The sequence below is a fragment of the Labeo rohita genome, chromosome 22 (assembly GCF_022985175.1).
Source record: "Labeo rohita strain BAU-BD-2019 chromosome 22, IGBB_LRoh.1.0, whole genome shotgun sequence".
Lineage (NCBI taxonomy): Eukaryota > Metazoa > Chordata > Actinopteri > Cypriniformes > Cyprinidae > Labeo > Labeo rohita.
Window position 1 is genome coordinate 9,667,737 of NC_066890.1, and position 26,622 is coordinate 9,694,358.

A 26,622-nucleotide genomic window follows, 5' to 3' on the forward strand; every position below is an offset into this window, starting at 1 on the left:
AAACATACTAGCAACATGCTAGTAACTTGCTAATCATGCTAGATATGGCTAGACAGCAACATGATATCTATCTATTATAAATCATAAATCATTAGGATATTAAGTAAAGATCAAGTTCCATGAAGATATTTGGTAAATGTCCTGCTGTAAATATATCAAAACTTAATTTTTAATTAGTAATATGCATTTGGACAACTTTAAAGGTGATTTTCTCAATATTTCGAGACAGATTCCAGATTTGTCAAGTACTTGAATATCGGCCAATTATTATCGAATCCTAACAAACCATACAACAATGGAAAGCTCCATTGTTTATTTGGTTCATTTGGTTCATTCTACAATTGCAACCGAATTACCAAAAATGAAATTATAATTCTTGTTTTTTACCTTATGTAAGCACAAGGCAGTCCCATAACTAAGATTGTAAACATGGTTTAATTTGGGTTGGAATGATCTGGCCACTTATGGCCACTCTTAATAAATGTAGGACTATGAAGTTAATATAATTTACCATTGACTCACATGCTCTTTTGTTAGTGGCGTTACACCTTCAACCAGTTACACCACTTACTAATTTCAGTTTATTATTCAGATGAAGGAAGGCATTACAAAAACAAAAATGTTAACATTCATTTTAATATGACTTAATCTACATATTCAAAAAATTGTCTGCCTAACATTGGGGTTTTTTCATACAAGTTTTTTTTTTTTTTTTTTTTTTTTTTTTTTTTTGGCGATATCACTGAAAGATTTTTTTTCTTTGTTTCTAAATATTTGTAATATTTTTTTTAAAGAATGCACTGTATTTATATATTTTGTTTATTATTATTTTTATTTTTTTTTAATTTTTAAAATATTTATTTTAGAAATACTTTCTTAAGCCTAAAAATCGGTAGAAATTACTGTTCAAAAAGTGTTTTAAAACAAATATATTTATTTTATACTAAGTATAGTTTAAATCTACTAACATATTTATATATTACTCAAGACTTACTGATATAAAATTTTTAACTAAACTTTATTTGGAGTAATACTTGTGCACAATGCACATTTCTTAATATTAAGCCTAAATGTGTTTTAATGTCACTATTGATGAGGATTGCATGATCTTTGAATAATGTCCATCTTTAAATGCAAAATATTTATCTAAATGTGTATCTAAAGTACACTTGCAATAGTTTCACTTTAGCACAATAAGATATGCTTCAGTATATCTTTAGTTGTTTTTTCAGCACTACTTACACACAATTAAAGTGCATTAAGTACAAAATTAGTTGTTACAATTTAGCAGACTTTAAATATACCAGTTTATTATACTAAAAGTACAATTGCAGGTACAATTAAGTACATAATATGTAAATGTATTTGTAGTATACTTTGCATGAAATAAGTGTATTTCAAATCAATTTAAGTATATATATTTTTCACTAGGGTCAGAAAGTGAATCACATCATCTGCCGTACAGTGATCTAGAGCACAGTTATACAGTGACAAAATTAATAAGTAATATTTCACCATGTAATCATTAGCAATGTGTAACTAAATGTTTGGTACCTGAGTACAGTGATGAGATTGAGACTCAAACACAACAGAAATGACTAGAGTGAATGAAGTTAACTATTAACTGAGTGAAAGCTGCCGGTCTGGGGGGGTTTGTATGTTAATGTGTGATGTGGGAATGGCTGACGGGTGACAGCTGACGGGTTGTTGTCAGGGTGATGCTGGGCCAGAATTTAACACAGCATTCCAGCAACCCACACACACTCAAGGAAACTAATCAATGCAGTGATCTGTAAAAAGTTTGCGAGAACTGCTGGAGTTTCTACAAACATTCACAGTGTTTAAGGGGTGAATCTCTCAAAACACATATTTCTGGGTCATATTTCACTCAAAAAACAAAACAAAACAAAAGCACATTAAGATCATAGTGCCATGACAGTTATGCAATTCTCTCCTCTTATCCTTTTACAGTAAAAATACTCAGAATGTATACAAACAAATACTATGATAATGTATGAATATAAATAGTAAAAGTTTCATAATGTGAGTTTAGTCAGAATATTTATGTCAGGTTCAGTAACATTTTAATTTCTTTTGTTTGTTTGTTTGTTTGTTTGTTTGTTTTTAAAGAAAATTTACATTTTCAAAATTTCATCTTAAAATTATTACTGTTTTTAAATATGTTATAGGAAGCAGTGATCAAAAGTGACAGTAAAGACATTTATAATGTTGCCAAAGATTTTTATTTCACATAAATGCTGTTCTTTTCAACTTTGTTCATTTTGTTTCTCCTTTTTTAAAGAAAAATTTAAATCGTTAGGTTTCAAATTTCAAATTTTTATTTAAAAATTTCAAAATTTTAAAAGATATTAATATATTTACAGAACAAGAGCATTACAATGATCAAAAGTGACAGTAAATACATTTATAATGTTGCCAAATATTTTTATTTCACATAAATGCTGTTCTTTTCAACTTTGTTCCTTTTTTTCCCCATTTTTTAAAGAAAATTTAAATTTTCATATTTCAAATTTTAAAATTTAATCTTAAAATTTATTTATTTTTTTTTAAATATATTAATATATTTACAGAACAAGTAATAATTACAATGATCAAAAGTGACAGTAAATAAATGTATAATGTTGCCAACTATTTTTATTTCACATAAATGCTGTTCTTTTAAACTTTGTTTGGTTTTGTCCCTTTTTTAAGGAAAATTACATTTTTAGATTTAAAATTTCAAAATTTCATCTTAAATTTTTTTTTAAAAAAGTATGTTGATATATTTACAGAGCAAGAGCATTACAATGATCAAAAGTGACAGTAAAGACATTTATTATGTTGCCAAAGATTTTTATTTAAAATAAATACTGTTCTTTTCAAGCATGTTCGTTTAAATTTTTAGGTTTCAAATTTTAACATTTTATTTTAAAATGTCAGTTTTTTTTTTTTTACTAGCAAGGACGCATCACAAGTGTCAAAAGTGACAGTAAAGACATTTCCAGTGTTGCCAAAGATTTTTATTTCATATAAATGTTGTTCATCAAAGAATCCTGTAAATCAGTCAATCAATCACGGTTTACACAAAAATATGAGGCAGCACAGCTGTTTTCAACACTGATAATAATCAAAAAATGTTTCTTGAGCAGCAAATGAGGATCATGTGACACTGAAGACAGTAATGATGCTGAAAATTCAGCTTTACATCACAGAAATAAATGACATTTATTTTTTAGAAAACAGTTATTTTGAATTGTGAATGTGAGTGAATGAAGACAAACGCTCACATTCTCACAGACGCACTTTGAAGGCTGATGATATTCATGAGCTCAACAGCTCTCCGCTTTAAGAGATCGGATCAGTACATTCTTTTCCGCAGCACAATTTGCTTCTTGTTCGCCTGCAGTCGGGCAGAGTCGTTCTGGAGTTATTTAACATACTGGGCCGCCGTCCAGAACTGTCGCATTATAAAGTCCTAATGAGATCATCCTAAATCATGCAGTGTCTCAACACCAGCACCGGCAGAAGAGCTCGGATCAGGAGACCCGGACAGACTTTTGTGTCAAATAATCCAAATACTGAATCTACCAGTTATGTATTTAACTCTTGTAAACAGGCATTTAAGTCTGCACTGTTCTGTAGAAGAACAATGATACAAACCTCTTAATTGTGCAAAGGGTCGAACAACTCCCAAACTTCCCATAAGGCTTTGCTTTGTCTCTGACGGGAAAGGCAGTAGTCATGACTCACTGGCTTACTGTCATAATCTCTGTACTCAGACCCTCAGTTTGAACCGTAGTTCCTCCAGCCCACGGTACGAATGCCTGCGTGTCCCTATTTGTTCTGTAGGAAATGTATCTTTATTCCTGTGAATAAAGCTGAATTTTTAGCATCATAACACCAGTGTCACATGATCCTTCAGAAATCATTCTAACATTCTAAGCATTTTGAAAACATATTGTTTTCTATACATTAAGTTGATGCTTTGGCTCTGTGCAAACATTCGTGTGACTGAACAGAGCCAGTAAATCCCTGCCAGGTCTAAAGTTAGCGCACCCAATGGCAGCTGCACGGCCGTTCACTCCCACACTCACGGGCCAGTTGTCCGAACCAGTAACACGACGAGCCGCACGAAGTCCTTCACAACAGCTGAGGAAGATCTGATGCGGGACTGCTTCGCTTTTCCACTTGCTGAATAAGTATTTTTGGAGTCTGTTTCCACACAAACACGGCAGCTATGTAGCGTGGACTGTCCCTTGCCTTTTGATCCAGTGGGTCATGTTGGCACTTGAGACTTTGTGATGTTCAAAGTCCTGTTTTCGAGGAACAAAGAACTGTTTCAAATATTCAGTTGTGAGATTGTAGTGTTAGGGTAGTAACTAACTAAATCTAGTGATGCTAGTAACATAAATTTGGCATTTTTTTAAGCACCACGTAACAGAATTGCAAAAACAATGACTTTGTAAACAGGTTTTGGAGCACTGTCAGATGAAGACATCGTCCCACCATAAACTCTCATCAGTCATTGAGACGGGCTGTTTGGGATGCTCAAACAAAGGACTCTGAATGTTTACACCTTTTGAGGATTCAGCTTGAAAATATACTTAACTATACTAGCTCTATCTATTCTATTTCTTTTCTATCTACTTTTTATTTATTAGTTAAAAAAAATGCTACATGTACTGCGACTAACCAGAAAACTTGATTTTGTATGGTCAGTCTGTGCGCTTTATTTATTTATTTATTTATTTATTTATTTATTTATTTATTTATTTATTTTTGGCTAAGTCGAATAATTCATTTAAAAACATTTGAATTAATTTAATTTCATGTCTGAGTAGCATGTAATAAGTATGTAATAAATACGTAATAGGTAAGTACTCCTCAGATTGCAAAAAACAATCATATCATCTGATAGTGATGCATTTTAGATAAAATAACGCCTCTCTTAAATTATCTTTAGAAACACAGTAAATTACTTATAAAACTTTTTATAAAACCCTTTTAATCCAATGGCTCATGATAGTGCTTGAGACTTTAAGTTCAAATCCTATTTTTGAGAAACAAAGAAATATTTTATTGCAAGTGTTTAGTGTTAGGATAATAATCAAAATATTGCATATATATATATATATATATATATATAAAGATAATTTTTATATTTAAAGATATTTTTAATATTTACTATATATATTTAGTCATTTCTTGAGCGTCACTTAACATAATTGCAAAAAACAGTCATTAAACAGGTTTCTTGATCATCCCACCATACATTGTCAAATTAAAAACTTGATTTTGCTTCGCCAATTGCCAGTCATATTGTGAGATTTTTGTCTAAGTGGAAGCTTAAGGTTATATATAGTAATATATGTAAGTAATACATAGGTAAAAACGTCTGTGTAGCATGTAATAAGCATGTAATAAATGTGTAATAGCTAACTACTGCTTAGATTGCAAAAAAGATCATGTCATCTCATAGTTATTCATTTTAAAACATATTGCCCATCTTAAATAGCTTTACTGTCACTGTAAATGCATGTAAATATATTTTATGTGTGTGTCTGTATATATATATACATAATAAATATACACAGTATACACATATTATCTAACAAAAACGTTTATTTTAGATGTGCTTAATTGCGATTAATAGTTTGACAGCACTATAATATAATAATCATTAACTTTCTGTAAGTATCTTGCAACTACTTTTAGCTGAAATTAAAGAGTTTCATAACTGATTAAGTTTGCCACACTGTTAAAACACTGAACTACATGTCTTCTGTAGAGCTGCTTTACACTTACAAAGTGAATTTTGCAACAGTAACGCTGTTTCCTGTTTATTAACGTGACGCTCTGAAACAATCTGTATTGCATCACTCGCAGTATAAATAAATGTGACACTGTAGTCGAGCCGCTTGTAGCTTCACAAACCATTTGAGAGCAGCAGGTTGTCCTCGCACTGTCCTCGCCGCTGACCGGACCTGCAAACGCAAGCCACGACTTGCCCCGTTTCCCCAGAAGATGTCAGAGCTCAGCGTCAGACTATAATTAGTAGCGCATTCCATTTCCTGCGCGCCCCTCCCTCACATTTTCACATTCAATTGAATACTTCTGATTCCGCAATATCCAGCTGGTGTCCTTCAACAATCCCCTCCATCTAAATCTGACCTCTGGCGATCCGTCTTACGGACAGGCCCTCCGTCACCCGTTTCTTTTCTCCTCTGAGGAGGAGTCGCCTTTGTGCTGCATGTGCAGGAATTCCCCGGTAACCCGAGCTCAGAGTAATTGGGAAAGTGGATCCTTTTCTTTTGTTCCTGTTTTCAATTAGCACAGCTGGGTGGAGAGAGTCCCAGAGCCATGCTGGGCTGCTGTCACCCTGCGGACGGGGCGGTTTTCAATGGGGAGGATGTCACTGACTCAGCCCAGATGCAACCGCACTTACCGTCCGCCCTGTTTTATCATGAGTGTTAGAATAAAGTGACCTTTGAGATACCTTTCAGAGTTTGTGGAAAAAGGGAAACTCGCTCTTGATAAAATAAAATAAAATAAAATAAAATAAAATAATTAAATTGAATAAATAAATAAATAAAAAAATTAAATAATAAATTGTGTAAATAAATAAAATGGGTCATTCTACAAAAAAATGACCACGTTTGGTATGGGAAAATGTTTTAAAATGTGTTTCTTTTTCTAACATTTAAACTTACACCAGATTATTAGATGACCTTTTGACTTTATGAATACACATACCTGACTTTTTTTTTTTTTTTGTGCATTTATTTACCCATAAGGAAGGTGGCACCAGTGACAGTAACACCAGTGACAATTTTCATAAAAAATGCATTTTACAAATTAGCTTCTGCAAGGTATCAAACCACATGTTGTCAATCATGGTGTACTCACTAACTTAAAGTAGATTAAACCATTTTTATTCTAGTTTTTTACAATTCGTTAACAATAAAGCAGGTCACACCAGTGACTTCAGCTAAAAGCTGCATATGAAATCATGAGAAAATTAATAAAAAGCCAGTGGAGTTATCATGGGCCTTTCTTTAGATCTTCAGGAAATAGGAAGAAGGAAGTGATGTCGTCAGTGTGATTTCATTTCAAAATAAACGATTTTTGTTAAACAGTAACACCAGTGACACAACTCCAGGGGACCACTACTTTCTTTAGATATTTTACAATATTTAGTTTCAGTTTAGTTTTATTTTTCATGCCATTTATATCATATATTTGATAGTTATGAATAGATTGTTCTATTTTTAATGTTGGAAAAAACTGTTTTTGACCTTAAAATAAAGCACTTTCCCTCGTACTGTACTTGGCTGTGGGGACGAGCAGTTTTGTGGTGCTTTGAATTCAATATAATTATTAAAAAACAAGTATTGCCACATTGATGACTCAATAAGGTGTAACTGTTCAAATAACATTTTTTTTTTTTTCATTATAAAATAGAAAGAAATTGCAACCCCAATGTGTTTTTCAAGTGTAATATTTCTGTAAAGGCTAGGGACAGAAAAATGGACATTTCCATAGAATGACCCAAATAAATAAAAAATAAATAAATAAATAAATAAAATAAATAAATAAACCTCAGTATGTTACTGCAATCTGGAAAAAAAAAAAAAAAAAAAAAAAAAATAAAATACAATAATAATAATAATAATAATTAATGTAATGTGGGAAAACATTAATGGGGGCTGAAGTAAATAAACTGTCTGCACTTTTGAAAACGTAATGACTTAATAAAAAGTACATTAAAATCATTAGATATTCACAATGTGATTTTTATCACTAGTAAAATTACAATATTTTTTATTAAATTTACTGTATTATATTAAGATATATTAATTACTGATCACATTACTAATATGTATTTCAGTAATATAACAATGCAATGTTAAATATAGCATTATTAAATCAACAATATATAAAGTGGGTTCAGTTCATTTTTTTATTTTTTATTGTTCATTTTATTAAGCAATGATGGACAGTATAAACACATTAAAAATGTTACAGTTCTGTTCTTTTCTCTACTTTCTATTCTCAAATAAAAATGCACGATTTCCGTAAAAAAGTATGAAGCGGCACAACCATTTTCAACATTGATAATAATCAAAAATGTTTCTTGAGCAGCAAATCAGCACATTAAAATGATTTCTGAACGATCATGTGATACAAGACTGGAGTAATGATGCTTAAATTCAGTTTTGACTCAAATATGAACATATATTCAAATACGAAGCAGTTATTATTAGTTATCATAATAATATGTCACAATATTACAGTTTTTATTGCAATTGTTGATCAAATAAATGCAGCCCTGGTTACCGTTAGAGACTGATTGTAGTAATCATAATAATATTGTTGACTTATACAATAATATTTCCAACATGAGTCAGCGCTCATCTATGAGGTGGGTACAAATCTTAAATCTAACACAGATTGTTTTCCTAAGTAAGTGTGTGTTGCTTGTGTGCCATTGTGTGTGTGTGTGTGTGTATGCCAGCTCCGTCTGGAGTGTGTTGAAATCTCTATGGCTACAGACAGACTCACATTCCTGGAGTTTTCTTGCTGGACGCTGAACACGCTTGCGGGTGAAAGGTGCCTTCAGATGCGCCTGCTGTGCCACTGCTCTATAATTAGAACATCAGACGAGATGGATCTGGGTAGAGTTTGTTACCATTTAAAACAGGAAGTTAAGGTGGGATGTATCGAACAGCCCATCCCTGTCTTTTTAAAAATAGTTAATAAGGTTTAACTACATTGCAGCCATGATTTCTAGTCAGTTGAAGGCAGTGTTGAGGGAGAAAACATTTCCTCTTAGAGAGCATCTAAATAGTTAAAACCTGTTGTTTAACATAAATCATCAATTTGCTCCTTTTACTTGGAAAAGAAACATTGCATATTTCAATTGTACTGTATATATGTGCTAAAAATGACCTTCTTTCAGTTTTTGTTAGAGTAGCCTAGAATATAGATCAAATATAAAGCAAACACACATTGTGTTGAAACCACAAGGAAAGAAATTGCATTTAAAATTGATGCACATGCTCCATGCAACTACCGGGTGCCTCCACCTAAACCCCTTCACAGACATGTTCTCGCTGTACCTCTTAAACCTCGGCAAATATTTTAAAACCTCCTGCATTTCCTGGAGTGAAGTCTGTCGGATCGGCCCTCTTGAGATTTTAAATGGCAAATGAGAGATTCACTTACTTCTGTGTTGTGAGTGTATTTGTTGCCCCAAATTGGCTGCATGACAAGCACTGGAGCTATACTGGAGTGTGTGTGTGTGTGTGTGTGTTATTTTCCACGGCCAGCACGCTAACAGGAAGAGCGGGAAGCTCAGCTCAGAGGTGTTGTGTCCATCTGGTTACTGTGAGTGTGTGTCAGTGTTGTTTCAGCCTGTGTGTCACCTCTAATCCTCCACCAAGCCATTGTTTCTTTGAGATGTGTGTGTGTGTGTTTCCTCTGCAAACAGCATGTGGCTCGTACCCAAACATGGCTGTGCGAGACCAGAGCGTCAGCTCCCCGTGCCTCCTAATCTCTGCTTTATTTTTCCAAACTAGTGCAGAAACATTTCTGAAAAACTATAAACCCAATCTTTAAGCTCTAGACTGGGTACAAAAAAATGAATATTGGGGGCTCGTCCGGGTTGTTAAAGGAGAAGTCCACTTCCAAAACAAAAATTTACAGATAATTTACTCACCCCTTTGTTATCCAAGATGTTCATGTCTTTCTTTCTTCAGTCGTAAAGAAATTATGTTTTACGTTATCATTTTTCTCCATATAATGGACTGATATGGTGCCTGTGAGTTTGAACTTCCAAAATGTAGTTTAAATGCAGCTTCAAAGGGCTTTAAACGATCCCAATGAGAATAAGGGTCTTATCTAGCAAAACGATTGGTTATTAAAACATAAAATAAAAAAAATTGACAGTTTATATACTCTTTAACCTCAAATGCTTGTCTTGTCTAGCTCTGCGTGAACTCTGTGTAATCCGGGTCAGTACAGTAAGGGTATGTCGAAAAACTCACATCTCATTTTCTCCTCCAAATTCAAAATTGTCCTACGTCGTTGTTTTACCTTTTTTGTAAAGGGCGTTTGATCTTCTTTGCATGTTCACTTTGTAAACACTGCACTGTAAAAAAACAAAAAAAACAACAAAAAAAAAACTTTTAAAAATACGGTAGCAACGTTTTACGGTTTTCACTTAAATTTACAGGTAAATACTGTAATTTTATGAACTGATGTTAATGTACCAATCTATTGAAGTACTGAGATCTGCTTTGTACCTTTGTAATACACTGATAACCACCAAAAGCAGGTGGTGATGAGAAAGTCACATGATGATCCAAAGCTCATCACAAACAGCTCTTAAATATTAACATATATAGATGGTGCACAGTGTCATTCACACAAACACTAAACACCATCATGATAACACACATGAAACTGAAATAATGCCATAAACATTCATGATGACTCATGATTATGAACTTACAACCATTAACCTCTTTGAGCTCATTAACATATGACCGCCCACTTTTACACATCACAAGTAAACTGAGAATTGTCATTATCAAGGACACACCAAGTCAGAGGGACTTTGGAAATTAGTCTCAATAAAAGCACTGTAAAAGCACAAGAACTGTTTTGGTGAATGGAAACTTGACTAACTTTGTAAAGAGAAAAAATATAATGTTGTAAAAGTAATACATTTGACACTTTAAGCAAACAAAAATGCTGTGCCAGTATACCACTAGTACTGAAAATTCTACAAAACGTAAAAAGAGAGAAAGCAAAATTGTGCTGTTGGCTAATTGTAGGTAAATTGTTGTGTGCTTTAACATTAGGCTGCTAAACAGCTGCTTTAGTGCACATATTGGATTTAGCAAGTGGGAAGATGGGCCTCAAATTTAAGGGGCCCAGCCCACAGGTGCAGGACAGCTGCCCCACCCAGAACCCGAAAACCCCCGAGGGCCCGTTCCTTCTCTCTCCCGTCAGACCTTCATAAATCTAAACCACTCATGCTGCTATAGCATCGTAATTCTGTTAATTAACCCCACTGTTGATGTATTTCACGCAGATGGAGTCTCTTAAAACAGAAAAGCGATGGCCAAGATACGAGATTTTTGGAAGTTTAACCAGTAAAAAGAAACAGTTTGTTAAAGAGACAGAATAATAGTTTCTCAAAACAAGCCCCGGGAGGTCTGCTGTCAGGGCAGCACGTGGAGACAAGGCTTCCTGTTCTGCCACTGTGCGGGCCTGAGATCAGCAGGAAGCGGTTAATCTTCCTACCGGAGCGTGAATAGTTTGAGTGAGTCACTCTCTGATTGAGGCTTTTGTGTATTTGTGACTCATTTGGTCACTATCTGATTTTCTGCTCGAACCAGTTTGTGTACAAACAAGCAGGTGAAGTTTAGCACCATATAATTTATTTTCAAACATACAAAATTCTGCAAAGAATGTAATCAAACCAAGTTGATAAGTTTATGGGTCTGGATCTTCTTTAAACCCAGATTTTGATATTGATTGACTTGTTAGAATTAAGATACTTTTGATGTACACAATTTATGTACTATTTTAAGCAATTAAGCTTGTCGAAAATGGTTCAAGTTGGTCATGCAAATGTGCTGCATTAACCAATAGAAATCTGCTTGGTTTGCAAGTGTTTAAGTGTCGCTTCATGCATCACAAGACAACTGACAATGGAACATTGACCTTTTTTGGCCAAAATTTTGCCATATTCCACTAATATGACTGCAACTTAAAGTAGAAGTTTACTTCCAAAACAACAATTTAGAGATAATGTACTCACCCCCTTGTCGTCCAAGATGTTCAAGTCTTTCTTTCTTCAGAAATTATGTTTTTTGAGGAAAACATTTCACCATTTTTCTCCATATAATGGACTGCTATGGTGCCCCGAGTTTGAACTTCCAAAATGCAGTTTAAATGCGGCTTCAAATGATCCCAAATGCGGTTGTAAACAATCCCAGCCAAGCAAGAAGGGTCTTATCTAGCAAAACAATTGGTTATTTTCATAAAAATGGTACAATTTATGTACTTTTTAATGTCAACCCCTCATCTCATCATTTAAACTGCATTTTGGAAGTTCAAACTTGGGGCACCATATCAGCCCATTATATGGAGAAAAATGCTAAAATGTTTTCCTCAAAAAACATAATTTCTTTACAACTGAAGAAAGAAAGACATGAACATCTTGGATGACAAGGGAGTGAGTAAATTGTTGTTCTAGAAGTGGACTTCTTCATTAAGAATGATAAATCCAAAATGTAAAAATGCCACTCCAAGTGGAAGTCAACAGAGCGAAAGTGTGACCACCGCTTTAGCTTTGCAAGTGGCCGACTGTAAATAAATAAGTCTACTTGCAACCAGATTTCAGAGCTTATGTTGTACAAGGCTTGCATCCTGCAGTCCTGCATATCTACTTTCCTGCAGAGTTCAATTCCAACTCAAGATGAACCTGCTCATCAAGGTTAAAAATGTCAGACGAGGTTAAAACTAATCTCAACCGGAAATCCTATCTCCAAGAGCAGGTTTGAGCACCCCTGGACTAGATGGTAAAGCCCACTTGATAATGAAAGCATGGCTAAACTGGTTTACTGACTGAGGGACACTGAGATTGTCATTAAGCAACCGCCAGTCTGGCGCTCGTGGCCTTGCATGAAAAAATGCAGAGAAGCCAGAATTTCACGTAGCTGCAGTTTTGAAGGGCTCACTTGGGGTGGAGCAGTGCCGAGGAAAAGAGTGAATTGTTGAGGACACCACAGGGTGAAAACACCAGTACGTCTGTTGCTTGATTCACGTACCGCAGTGATTGTTCATTCGGGACTTTTAGAGCTGTGTGGTTAGAACTGCAGGTCGAAGAGTTGCGTTGAGTCCAGATGTGGCTTGAGTTGAATTTAAGCCAGAATCTTGCATCGCAAATCTTTTTTTGGTTGCAAAACTTTTTTTTGAGTCCCCACTAATAAGTTTGCATTTGCTCGCAAAACATTGAAGGAACTTTCCATTTACTTGGAAAAGTAGTCAAAATGGTAATTCTGTTTTAGGGAAAAGTATGGAATAGTGAATGAGGGTATAGGCGATTTCAAAGATTTGGTGGGTTCCTATGAATTTGTAGATTCTTATTTGAACATCTTCGAATGATTTTATTTACACCAATCGAGGGTTAGATTTAGGGGTTGTTCTTCATACTTAGTTTTTTCTAAAAATTGTACATTTTGGTCAGACAAACTCTTATGAAAATGGCAACTTGTTCAAATCTAGTCTTGTTTGTAATACTTTATGCAAGGTAGCATTTTTGAGCAGTTTTTTAAGACGCAAAACAAAAGCAAAAGCATTGATATAATTGTTGCTTCCGTGTCATTTCCGTAGTGCTTCCCCAACACTGACGTCACTGTAGTTAGACATGGCCAAGAAATCTAAAAGTGTCATCTGACAGGGTTTTAAATGGGTTTTGGAGTAGAATGAAGGGTTGGTCCAATGTGCAAAATCGCCAAGAAAACGAGAAAAACAAGTTCTGATTTGCTTGACCTAAAGAAATACAGGTTTTCTTCAAAGCAGTGTCAATACTTTTCTGCGGAGGTGTGTTTAATGTGAACATTTTGTTTTGTTCTTGTGCAGTCACATTGAGAAGATCACCACATGGCACGACCCCAGGAAGACCATGACGCCTTCGGTGACCCAGATGAGTCTGCACAATCAAGCCTCTAACAACGGCAACATACAGCAGCGCTCCATGGCCCTCTCTCAACCCAACCTCGGTGAGTGTGAAAGCCGTCCCTCCCAGCAGTGCACATTCCCCATTACTCATGAAAACACACATGCTCTCTTGAGCTGTTTTCAATCAGCTGGGAAGGAGCTGAAGGAGCTTTGCTACAGGTGCTTGCCCTGTGTAACCCCAATCACGTAGACATTTAATGTTACACCTCTGGAAATGGAATTGAGATGAACTTCATGAAGTTTAATAGATGTAGAGTTGTCTTTTAGCATGCTGAAATACAGTTCTTTTCTTCTGCGTTTAGAGTGGCTAGAGAAAACCAATTGCACTGTGAGGGTCGCTTCAAATAAATTGAATGAATTCATAAATATCAAATTCAGGTAGACTTTATTAGTTGAGAATAGTAAATGAGCGTATAGAGAACGATTTTGCAAAGTCAAATGGCAAGTATTTTGTACGACGGCGTTTTAGTGCCACCTTAAAAAAAAAAAAAAAATCTAAGATTACGAGATTAAACTCGTAATATTTCGACAATAAACTCGAAACTACGAGAATAAAGTCGAAATGTTACGAGAATAAAGTCGAAATATTACGAGAATAAAGTCGAAATGTTACGAGAATAAAGTCGAAATGTTACGAGAATAAAGTCGAAATATTACGAGAATAAAGTCGAAATATTTCGAGAATAAACTCGTAGTAATACGAGATTAAAATCGTAGTATTTTGAGAAATAAAGTCAAAATTACGAAAATAAAGTCATATTTTTACGTGAATGTATTGCATGCTTCCATCCACAACACAAACCGACTGAAGCTGTCAGTGCAACCATTAATTGCAATGCCGTACGGCTTGAGTTTATCATATGAATATGCCACAATGCGTTGGGACCCCGGCTGAAGTACTGAGCGTGCCGGTGTTCAGCTCCTTCAGGGTCGATTGCTTTATTTGATCATCAACCTCATAAGCCGTTTTTCCACTGTTAGAACGCTGTCCGTCTCCGTTGGCATGTACATCCCCTCAGCATTTGTTGGTAAAGTTATACCTGTCATCGCCTTGTTTATTTTTTGCGTTGTTTATAGTTGTGTCCTTTTTTTCTGTTATTTAACGAAGTCCCACAAACAGAAATATCTGATCATCGTCCATATCTCTGTTTATATTACAATTGCGTTACCAAGGCAACGACTGACGCATTTGTATTTACATTCCAAAGAGTTCCGTTATCAGCACCACAGTGGGAAATGAAATCGTATCCGTGCTGCCGGACCGGAACGGTTAAGCGAAGAGAACGGTTCGGCCTGATAGTGGAAAAGCGGCGATATGTAGTTTCTTGAGAAACAACATATCCTCTTCGAATAGCACACAGATGTAACCACCTATATCCGTGGAGTCGACCACTGGTCGCCATTTCAGACTGCACAAAAGAGGCAAATTCCGAGAATAAAGTCGAAATATTTCGACTTTTTTCTCGTAACATTTCGACTTTATTCTCGTAACATTTCGACTTTATTCTCGTAACATTTCGACTTTTTTTCTCGTAACATTTCGACTTTTTTCTCGTAACATTTCGACTTTATTCTCGTAGTTTCGAGTTTATTCTCGAAATATTACGAGTTTATTCTCGAAATATTACGAGTTTAATCTCGTAATCTTACATTTATTTATTTTTTAAGGTGGCACTAAAACGCCGTCGTAATTTTGCACCAGTGTCATGGCAAATATGAACTTTTTTTTACATTTTGCCGAATTCGTACATTCTCATTTGTACTTTTTTGTATGCTCTGTATATGCCCCACTGAGGGTTAGGTTTAGGGGTGGACCTTCATGCTTATATTTTTTCAAAAACCTTATGTTTTCGTACGAATCAAATTGTAAATGTAATCGAAATCGCAAACTCATTCTGTCACTTAATGTCCAGGTGCTAGAGAATACCCATGCACTGTGAGGGTCACTTCAGATAAATTCCAGCATCTCAACAGTATATGGGGACAAGTTTGAAAAATCTCATGCTAAGTTATTTCATGCCAGTCTCATGGCAATTACTAACATTTTGTTGAATCTGTGTGAATTTGTACAACCTACTGTAATTTTTATGTTTTTGTGCACTTTTTATGCCCCACTAAAGGTTAGGTTTAAGCATGAACCTCCATGCTTAGTTTTTGTTGGAATCAAATCACACCAATTCATACAATTCCTCAAACATCGTAAAATAGACACGTCTTTACGTTTACTCAATGGCTAGCGGCTAGAGAAAACCAATTGCACTGTGAGGGTTGCTTCAAATAAATTCCGCATCTCAACAGAAGATGGCGTTTACAGCACTTCCGCCGCACTCAGTTTTTGAATTCATAAATATCAAATTCAAGTAGACTATATTAGTTGCGAATAGTAAATGAGCGTATAGAGAACGATTTTGCAAAGTTGAATGGCAAGTTATTTTGCACCAGTGTCATGGCATATATGAACTTTTTTTACGTTTTGCCGAATTCGTACAATCTCATTTGTACTTTTTGTGTATGATCTGTATACGCCCCACTTAGGGTTAGGTTTAGGGGTGGACCTTCCTGCTTATATTTTTTTTGTACAAATCAAATTGTAATTGTAATCAGAATCGCAAACTAATAAAATAGAGAGGGTGGCTTTAGATAAATTCCAGCATCTCAACAGTAGATGGCGTTTACAGCTCTTTCAGCGCACCCAGTTTCTGAATTACAAAATTCTGAATTCAAGTAGACTATATTAGTTCACAATAGTAAATGAGCCTATAAGGGACTAGTTTGAAAAATCTCATGCTAAATTATTTCATTCTTCATTTCAACTTCATTGTGAAGTTTTACCGAATTAGTATAAATTTGTACAATCTTAATTGTATGTTTTTGTACAATCTGTTTACGCCCACTGCATTGTAAAAAAAAAAAAAAAAAAATACAATTTGTTGAGTCAGCTTAAAATAATTTGTTACCCTGCTGACTTAAAATTTTAAGTTCAGTCAACTCAAATAAGTTTATTCTACTTGAAATGTTAAGTTGCACTAAGTAACAACTTAGATATTTGTGTTTGCTAAACTTAACAGATGGGTAAGTAACCCAGCTGCCTTAAAATTTTAAGTTGATTCAATTCAAATATCTGAGTTGTCACTTAGTATAATTTAACAATTCAAGTTTTTTGAAAGTTTTTTTCAAGTTTTAATTTTTTTTTGAGTTGACTGAACTTAAAATTTTAAGGCAGCTAGGTTACACATTATTTTAAGTTGACTCAAATTGTGAGTGTTAGGTTTAAGAATGGGCCTTCATGCTTAGTGTTTTTCTAAAAAAAAAATATTTTTTGAGCAATTTAAATCATACGATTGTATACGAGATACGTATACGTTTTCTCATAAAATCAGGTTGCATTCAGAACGTAAGTATTTGAACCTAGTCTGTTTTTTTTTTTTTTTTTTTTTTATTATTATTATTATTGTAGGCTAGGCAAGTGTTTTAGGCTAAGTAACATGAAACAAGGTGTTTCATTTAGCAATTTCTATAAGTATGTGTATATGACATTTCTGTATAACAGCAAATACAGCAGTCTGTCTGTTGATCAGAGGATCTGAATGAGGTTTAGCTGTTTTTTTCTGAGGGGGTCAAATGCTAATTTAATGAAGAAAGCCTCACAGCCAGCAGAAGTCTAGGTTTGTTGACTGTCATACGCGAGGCGTTCTGTAGCATGTTTGCGTGTTGTTTGCTCTGCCCCGTGACACGGGCCGCGGCTCTGACTCTGTCAGTACCGTAAATGATTTCCAAATGTGCTTTCTTTGTTTGGCTTTTTTTCTTCCCAAATCCTGATTTGTGATGAAATGGAAAAAAAGGTGTGCCTCTGCTTTGTTGGCAGCCGAGAAACAGATTCCTGCGAAGGGGGGGATGGAGGGATCAGAACAAGACGAAAGCGTTTGGAGGGAGAAAGATTCCTTCCAGCACTGCATACAGTAGACGCCAACTATCTCAGCATATAGAGTTACACAGTATGAAGTTTAACATGTTGTCTCCATTCACAGGATGTAAAGATATTTAAGATATACTTCTAACTTTTACCTTCTGAAAGAACATGTCCGTTTGTCATAAAAAATATTAAAAATTGCACATCGTGAGCGTAAGTAAGAAGCACTGGTGATAACGTCTCACTGCGTTTGTGTGGTTGTGACTAAAGCTGCTCAGCCTGAAATAATCGTGTGTTTAAGCCAACCTGCTACACTTGTTCAAACGGCTGCTTTTTCACCCTGATCTTCTCTAAACTCAACCACACATTTCTCTGGTGCACGATCTTCCGGTGACTCAACCATTCAGGGTTTTTTGACATGGCTGTGTCATCCATTTTGGCTCACCGATAACTAGTACAAGTTCAATAGGCGCATAATTGAAAGCCATGACTCAGATCCTGCGCCCGCCACAAGTCCTTGTTCTTCCTCTCTCCCTGGATGGTGGGGTTTTTTTCAGCATCTAGGAACTTGAGAGGCAACCGATTTCCTGTATTCTTAGTTTAGACCAGCTTGAGCCTTCACCTGTTGTGTGTTCGCGGGAATTTACGGTGGGGCCCCCCTCTAAATTTAGGGATTATGGGTAATTGACACTCTAATGCAGGGCTGCATTATTAGAACAATACAGTTTTGTTGAATGCTTTCCATAGCTTTTTTCGCCCTCGCTTACAACAACAATTGCCATATTGCATCACACTCAAGAGTTTTACAGGCAGCTGCGACTGCTTTTTTTAGCTCTTAAGACATTGAGCCCAGTATGAATGTGTCATCTGGCCAATTTTTATTGCATTAAAACATACAAAATGCAATTCATTCATACAATGATTTTAATATACGTTTTCACAGGTTATTCACTATAGTTTGGAAAATGGTAATAAAATATGACAAGAACTCAAGAGTTAAACTGTGTCAGAACAAATTCATCTTGATAATATCAGATCTTTTTGATAGTCAGGTCAAGTCACCTTTATTTATATAGTGCTTTAAACAATACAGATTGTGTCAAAGCAGCTTTAAAGTATTAAATTAAATATCAGATCATTTTACTTTTTTTATCAATATATATTCTTTTTACTTGATGGTTGCACCACATGACATTACGAAAAGAGTTATTAAATTTAACCTTCTTGTAAATTGTCTAAATATTTTTACAACTATATGAAACCACTATGAATACAAACTGGATTTTATTCATTTAGATTTGATCGAATTTATATTATATTTTGAAATATTGAATACTGCTTTGTGTTTTTGGTTTCATCAAATAAAAAGGAAAGTGTAATTTCAGTAATTATACTTTGATAAAGATAAATCGCACTCAAACCACTAAACTGTCAGAACAAATGTGCATAAATTGCACCTTTAGGGGTATGACAGCTTGTTACTGGGCCAAGTAACCTTAAATAGACAACTTTGTACCTTATTTCATAGATATGTATAGATGCCCCATTTGACCGCTCCAACACATAGATGTCATTCACCATACTATAGGTTCACTGACCAATGGCAGTGCAGGATTACGAATATTCAGTGATTACTATGGTGAATGATGTCAAGTTGACCATTACAATATGGCGGACAGCTTACATATAGCAGCCCATAGAAAGAGTCACTAATGAGGCATCTACATATATATATCTATGCCTTATTTACCTCTAAAAATTGCATTTTAGTAATATATGCCCTTAAGATACTACTATGTACTGCCTTAGTGACCCTAAAGGTGCAATTTTTGCACATATCAACAGACCAAAACGTAGTGTAGTAATTGAAGCACACTTCTCTGGTCATCACTCTGGGTGTGGGTCAGGCTACTGGCTGATCTCTAGCTGTTGTACTGTTGCCGAACAGGACAGTTGCCCGAGGGTTGGGAGCAGGCCGTCACCCCTCAGGGAGAAACATACTTCATTGACCACAAAACCCAAAGCACCTCATGGCTGGACCCGCGGGTGGGTAAGTACCCCCTTCTAGAGTTCCTGGAGTCCAATCAGCCCAGTAGCTCGATTTTATGATGTAATTTTTCCACCTCCCACTCCAATCCCACAGCCTCATTCCTGATAATTTGACCCGTTTCCCACACTTCCACTAATCTGAACACGTGATGTGATGATGAAATGGCATGAGGGTTGCTCTAGTGCTGTGACTAGCATGTGCTGCTTTGTTGACGTCTTCACTGAAGGTGAAATGATCCAGAGATGATTTGCAACACATGCTAATATGTGTTATTTGTGATTGTCTGTTGGCCTAATCAGTGATCATTTCACTTCTAAAAACTTAACAATTCTTGACGGACATTAACACTAATGAAAATTCTGTCATCATTTACTCAACCTTATGTGCTCATTCTTCTCCAAAAAGAATTTTTACATTCGTACGGTGGAAGTCAATAGGGTCTAAAACAACACTGGACCACATTGACTTTTACTCATCAAAAGTCATACAGATTTGAAATGACATGTGGGTTAGGAAATGTTGACCGAATTTTCAGTTTCAAAAGATACTAAAGACATTCATATTTTTGCGTGTGACTAACAACAGATAGTCTGACCCAATTATGTCTATTTGATTTTTTTTTTCGTGAAATCTGTAAAATCATGACTGATTGACTGAAGCATGTAAAATATATACACAATATATACACAAATATAGTACTTTTTAATACAGTACATGAATGCTAATGCTACTCCTAATTTGTGTAGGGTACAATGGGGCAAAAGGCAAACCCTAAGAAAAAATGTGCTTTTACTGCGCCTAAAGTGTATGATTGCAGAAAAAAAATATATATTTGTATTGAACATTTATTTGTGTGAAAATAAATCATACAAGTCATTTATTTTGTTTAAAAATCGTAAAAATGTATGAGGTGGCAAGGGGGGCTTTTTACCCCACACACGGGGTCACAGTATTGATACAAATATTTTGGCTAAAATAATGTAAAAAAAAAAAAAAAAAAATATATATATATATATATATATATATATATATTTTTTTTTTTTTTAAATTAATACTTGTTAATACAAGTTAATACTTGTTCAAAACAATCACTTTAACAAAGTTTGTACTATTTTCTGCATATTTTGATAAATAAAATAACTAATTTTTGTGCAGTAAATATACTGTCATTAAAATATGCATTGAAGGAGATCCAATAGTAATTTAATATAGATTTACAGTAGTAACAACACGTGATATTTTATTATATGCTATGATTAATATCATGTTTTTTAAATATGATGGTTTCGGTGATTATCTCTAAGATGGACACCCAACATAATATATGATATTTACCATCTGAATCTAACAATGTCATGTCAACAAATGGAAACATCAACCATCTATTAATTATCATGTTAATTATTGTGCCTTTTACCCCAAATACCATAATTTTACATATTCTTTCGTTATTTAAAAACTGCACTTTTAATTACTTTTAACAAAACTGAAAATCATTAAGAAGACATTTGTCTCAAGATATATTCAAGAATTTTAGCGATTCTCGTTTGCTACTTAAATCTAAAAACATCGAATATTAGATCAAGTAAGCACAGAATGCTGCTGCCCACAATCTTGTCAAGGATCAGTCAAATTTGCACGTGGATGTTGAAAAGCGGATGCCATCTAATGGTTCAGAGGAAAATAATATATCAAAGGCACCTTTTACCCCGTTATACCCTACTATCTATCCTGTGTCGTGTGATAGAAAATGACTGGTGCATCCCATAATTGTGCACTGATAAACTACTTTCAGTGAATTTGTGATATGCTGTAACTTTAGCTTGTGAAATTGCCCCAAGTTGGGAGTCACAGGCTTTGAGTTTCAATGTATTTTGTTTATAATTGTGGACATAGTTGTTGTCATGATATCAGATTTTCACTACATAATAATCATGGCCAAAATAAATTACAATAACAAAATTACTGCAACAGACACAACATTTGTCTTTCTTCTGTTTTATAATGAGTGCAATAAGCATTGTTGAAGAGTCAACCAGGATTATTTACAATTTTATCATTAAGTGTAGTGTTATATGTCACAGTTATCTGGAATACTGGCATACAACACCCCTAGTGGACAGAAAGCTCAGACACGTGATAAATAGTCTGTGTCGTTTGCTGTCTTTATGAGAAGGTATTTAGATCTTCACCATAAAAAGCACAAATAAATGTAAGTGGAGCAAGATATGAGGTCTGTTAGCCAAGGCTTTGATTATAAGCTGTTGTTGGGACAGGATGTCCTCTAATGTCTCACAGATTTCTGGGACTGGACATTTTCCTTTCCTTTTTTCCTGTCATTTTTGCTGACCCTGCTGGACAGCTGATGCCGTTTCTGGGAAATCAATGAAACAAGAAGCTCTTTGTTGGTGTGGCTTTAGCAACTCAATCGACTCTGTCCGATCTCTCTCTCTCTCACTCTCTCTCTCCTTCACGAACCTTGTCCGCTGCGCATGTGTTTTCTATCATGGCGGGTGTTGTGACACTCAGATGTCAGGGGGGCCAAAGGCTGAAAGCCAGAGTGTGTCGACCGCCTCTAGAGCTCCGGCTGAAGCTGTTCACATCTGGACCAGCAGCACACACTGGAATAGATCGTAACCGAGAGTCAGTGCTGCTTCCCACCTGTTGGACTGTGTTGGACCCAGACATTGAACGCCATGAACTTTGACCTCTAAATGAATGGAATTTAAAAGTGAACCTCACAGAACCTGTCAAAAACATGTCTGAGTTGCATTTAGCCTCAAAATCAAACAAAAGAAATTGTTTTGCATGACATTTTTGGGGTTTTCTTGGGACCATTATTATTTGAGACAACATTTTCATCAATTAATGGTTGCGTTGCAGCAATAATTCAAGTTGTATACAAAGTATTTTAACAGAAAGGGGCAAATTTTTTGAAAATGAGATTTAAACATTATCTGAAAGCTGAAAAAATAAGCTTTCCATTGATGTATGGTTTGTTAAGATAGGACAATATTGGCCGAAATACAATTATTTAAAAAATCTGTAATCTGAGGGTGCAACAAAATCAAAATATTGAGAAAAACGCCTTTGAAGTTGTCCAAATGAAGTTCTTGACAATGCATATTACTAATCAAAAATTAAGTTTTGATATATTTACGGTGGGAAGTTTACATAATATCTTCACGGAGCATGATCTTTACTTAATATCCTAATGATTTTTGGCATAAAAGAAAAATCTATAATTTTGACCCATGCAATGTGTTAGCTGTTGCTACAAATATGCTACTTACGACTGATTCTGTGGTCCAGGGTCACATATGGTAAATAGAAATGCATCAAGAAAGCATGTTTTGGTAGAGTGGACAGAAAAGTCTGACTGAGCAATTGATGACAGTTTTCAAGTTTAAATTGTAATGGAAAATAATACCACAATGCACAATATCTTATTGGTAGTAAAAATAGTTGATGACTTCAGTGACAGAAGTGAGATCTGAACTAGCAAATGTCTCCTCTTCATCTTACCATATAAGGCCGTCTTTGCTTCACCTCAGCTGCTCGGTTGCCAAATCCTCCACCTCATCCATAAAACCGATCCTTTGAAGATCTTTTTGATGTGAATAGATGTTTGAAAATCATATAAAGAAAGCCAACCGTGATAATCCCAGGCTCCTGCATAGTTATGATTTGGAAAGTTTAGTTGCTGTTTTTTTATGATGCAGATTTGTTCCTTTTACAGTGATCATACATGAGTTGGTGGTATCTCTTGACATTTTGACCTGGTTTATCATTTACCACACTTCGATAGTTAATGTGTTGTCTTCCTTTTCACTAGACAATTGACAGCCTGAAAACGTCTGTAGCAAGTCTGAAGAATCACTGCATTTAGTCTAACAAGGAAATTGGTTAAGTGCCAGTTTGAAACTGTTCTCTTGTGCATTATGTAACCCTCTCCAACAGAAATCCATTTATAGTAGAACTGTGATACACAGAGGGTGATGGGCTTCAACTTTTTTCCACCCAGTAAGTTTAATTGAGTCTGTTGCACATTTGAGAAGTTGTGGGTCCTGTGCAGATATGTTTAAGACATACTTAAGGGTTAGGGATTTGAACAAACTACAAGTATGGTACTTCAAATCCAGTGACTTGTTGAGGAGAAGTGTGCTCTTGCTTATTCTATTACTTATTTACCCTAACTTATAATTTACGCCTAACAGACTATAAAACAAGCTATTTTTTTAACTTGCATGAGAGACCTAAGCCATATCTAGGCCAGAAAATTATAGAGACACTTCTATCTAAAGCAACTTACTTTGCATTAATTGTAAATCTCAAGAAAAACGATGGGTTCTTGTTTATGTATCTCTAACTAGTATGTACCTACATTTAAAAACGTACTTACTGTGTACATGATGGCTTGTAACACTCACATTTACTGCTGTTTTTTTGAGTTTTGTTTTACAGTACGTGCACTTACAGTAATGTAAGGTAACAACCTATGGATTAAGCCCAAAGTATACTTTGGTTTTTATTAGTGTTGTCAATCAATTAAAAAAATTAACTGATTAATCACTTTACCTAATCACCTAACTTTAAAGTTTTTTAATATATTTTATATAGCAATAATTTCACATTCAGTCTTCAAATTAATGTAGAAACAACATAAAGGCAGTATGTTTTTATTATTTGTTTAATGGCATCTTTATCTATGACTGAAGGCGAGTATCACTGATACAAATATTACTGATATCTCGGTGATATTTGTTAATATTTAACAAATTACTATAGTTATTCAACATTATAGTATAATTGAGAGCTATCAATTTCAACATTTATTCAACTTCTAATAACAGCTTCTAATAAGTGAGCTTAAAACAATTTTTACATAAACCCATTATGTTGTACGTTTTACTGTACCTCATTTTATAAATAAAGTTTTTTTTGTTTGTTTGTTTTTACTTTAACACTTAAATGCATACCTCGGGTCTTTAGCGACCCGGGACGTCATTTACTACCCTCTCCCTCCTTCATTTTTTAAAGTTAGACATCAACTTTATTAGTATTTCTCAATCTGCTCCTTATAAACAATATAACAACAAAAAAAATAAATAAATAATAATACAATTTAAAGACATGAGGTGTGTATTACTGTAAGTATCTTTTTTCTGCGCAAAAAATATTTAAATATCTAATGACTCAATACATGCAATTCACCTTTATTCCTCGAGGTGGCACTGTTTAATAGACAATAATGACGTAATGTTTCACTCATAATTACCACAGGCATAAAACAAAAGAATATCGTTAGCAAAAATGTAACTGGTTTGAATGGCTTTACTGCAGAGAAATTTCTGTACACAATAAAATATAAATGTCACTGTGATCTGATGGTAGATGTGGTGAATAAACTGCTAGTGATCAAAATATTGACTTTGAAGACATTGAAAGTGATAGTTTTGCGAATATGCCTGAGATCGCGAATATGAGCCAGATGCTGAATGTACTGTGGAAGTGTGCTCTGACCATATTGCTCAAATTGAACCCTTCGAAGTTTCCAAAGGGAAACGAAATATGAGATTTTTGCTATTGCATCAGTTACAGATCCATCCGTGCTGGATATATAGGTCTGGGTCGCTAAAGACCCGAATATGTAACAATGATTGGTGAAACTTTCATGCATTTAAGGGTTAATACTTAAATATTTAAGTTTAATACTTAATAATATAAAAAATGTAGTACTTTCTTTGTACATTTACTTGATTAAAAGTAAAAAGTACTAAAATGTAATTAAGTAAAAATATTTAATATGAAACCAAAAAGAACAGAATGCAAAAAATAAAAAGAACAGAAAAAAAGAAACCAAAAGAACAGAATGCAAAATAAATCTTAAGGTTGTTGAGTCACTTCCAGCCACCTGATAATTCACTTTGGTGTTGCGTACGTCAGTGAGCTTTTCATTTTTAAATGAGCTGCAGAATTAATCCAAGAACAGTGCAAGCAGCCACCGTGATCCGCAGAGCAGAAAGACTGTGCTTTGTTTGTGCTGTATCTCTCGACGCTTTCAGTCCACATCTGGCGTTTACAGGAATGTTTTGTCCATGTGAAAGTGGTTTACCCGACTGATAAACACACCGCACACACAGATACACACATGCTCCATATGGTCACGAGTCACCAGCCCTCTTCACAGGAGCTGCACTTCACTTCTTCCTGTGTGGGGTGAATCGATTATGATCATCAAACTGGTTGAGTTTGAAGTAAAGCATGTGACTCGTATTGTGCTGTAGATCAAATGGCTGTGCAATAAGGTCAGCCGGCGTCCTTGAAGCAAACATTGTTTCTTATCTGTCTGCTCCTTTGAGAACATCTGACGTTCTTTACACTGAAACAGAAAAGCTTTTCACAATCCACACTGTAAACAAACAACTTAAAAAAGTAAGTGTTCATGCTGCCTTAAAATGTTACATTTACTCATCTCAAATATCCACGTTTTTATGTAGTACAACTTAACATTTTTATGTTGACCAAACTCAAAAAAGGAACACTCTGATTCAATGATCTATGCTAAGCTATGCCAAAAGCGCTACCGCCAGACCCGGAGATCGGCTGAATGGATTCGAAAACAGTGAAACTTAACTGTTTAACTCCAGGGGAGTTGGAAAATGAGCCTATTTTCAAAAAAAAAAAGTGGAGTGTTCCTTTAAGGCTGCACGAACACTTACTTTTTTAAGTTGAAACAACTTATTTTTAAGTTATTGTTTTTTTTACAGTGCCGAACCATCTTGCAGATTTTAAAAACATTTATTTTTGATATAAATGATATAAAACAAATGTTATAAGTTCATTGTTATTTAAAAAAGGCCATCCCTAGTGATCAACAGCGTGAACTACACTGGTGCCCAGAGCT

The 26,622-nt window shown here is 34.8% G+C and overlaps 1 protein-coding gene across 3 annotated transcripts in view; it reads left to right on the forward strand.

Moving 5' to 3' along the window:
• wwtr1 (WW domain containing transcription regulator 1) overlaps window positions 1-26,622 on the forward strand; it is a 57,929-nt gene that overhangs the window by 21,783 nt on the left and 9,524 nt on the right. For 2 of the 3 annotated variants that reach the window (XM_051094789.1, XM_051094790.1), the window contains exons 2-3: window positions 13,657-13,796; window positions 19,614-19,715. In XM_051094789.1, coding sequence (XP_050950746.1) covers window positions 13,657-13,796; window positions 19,614-19,715 — 242 coding nt within the window. The remainder of the gene's footprint in view (window positions 1-13,656; window positions 13,797-19,613; window positions 19,716-26,622) is intronic. The other variant, XM_051094791.1, reaches the window with a different exon arrangement.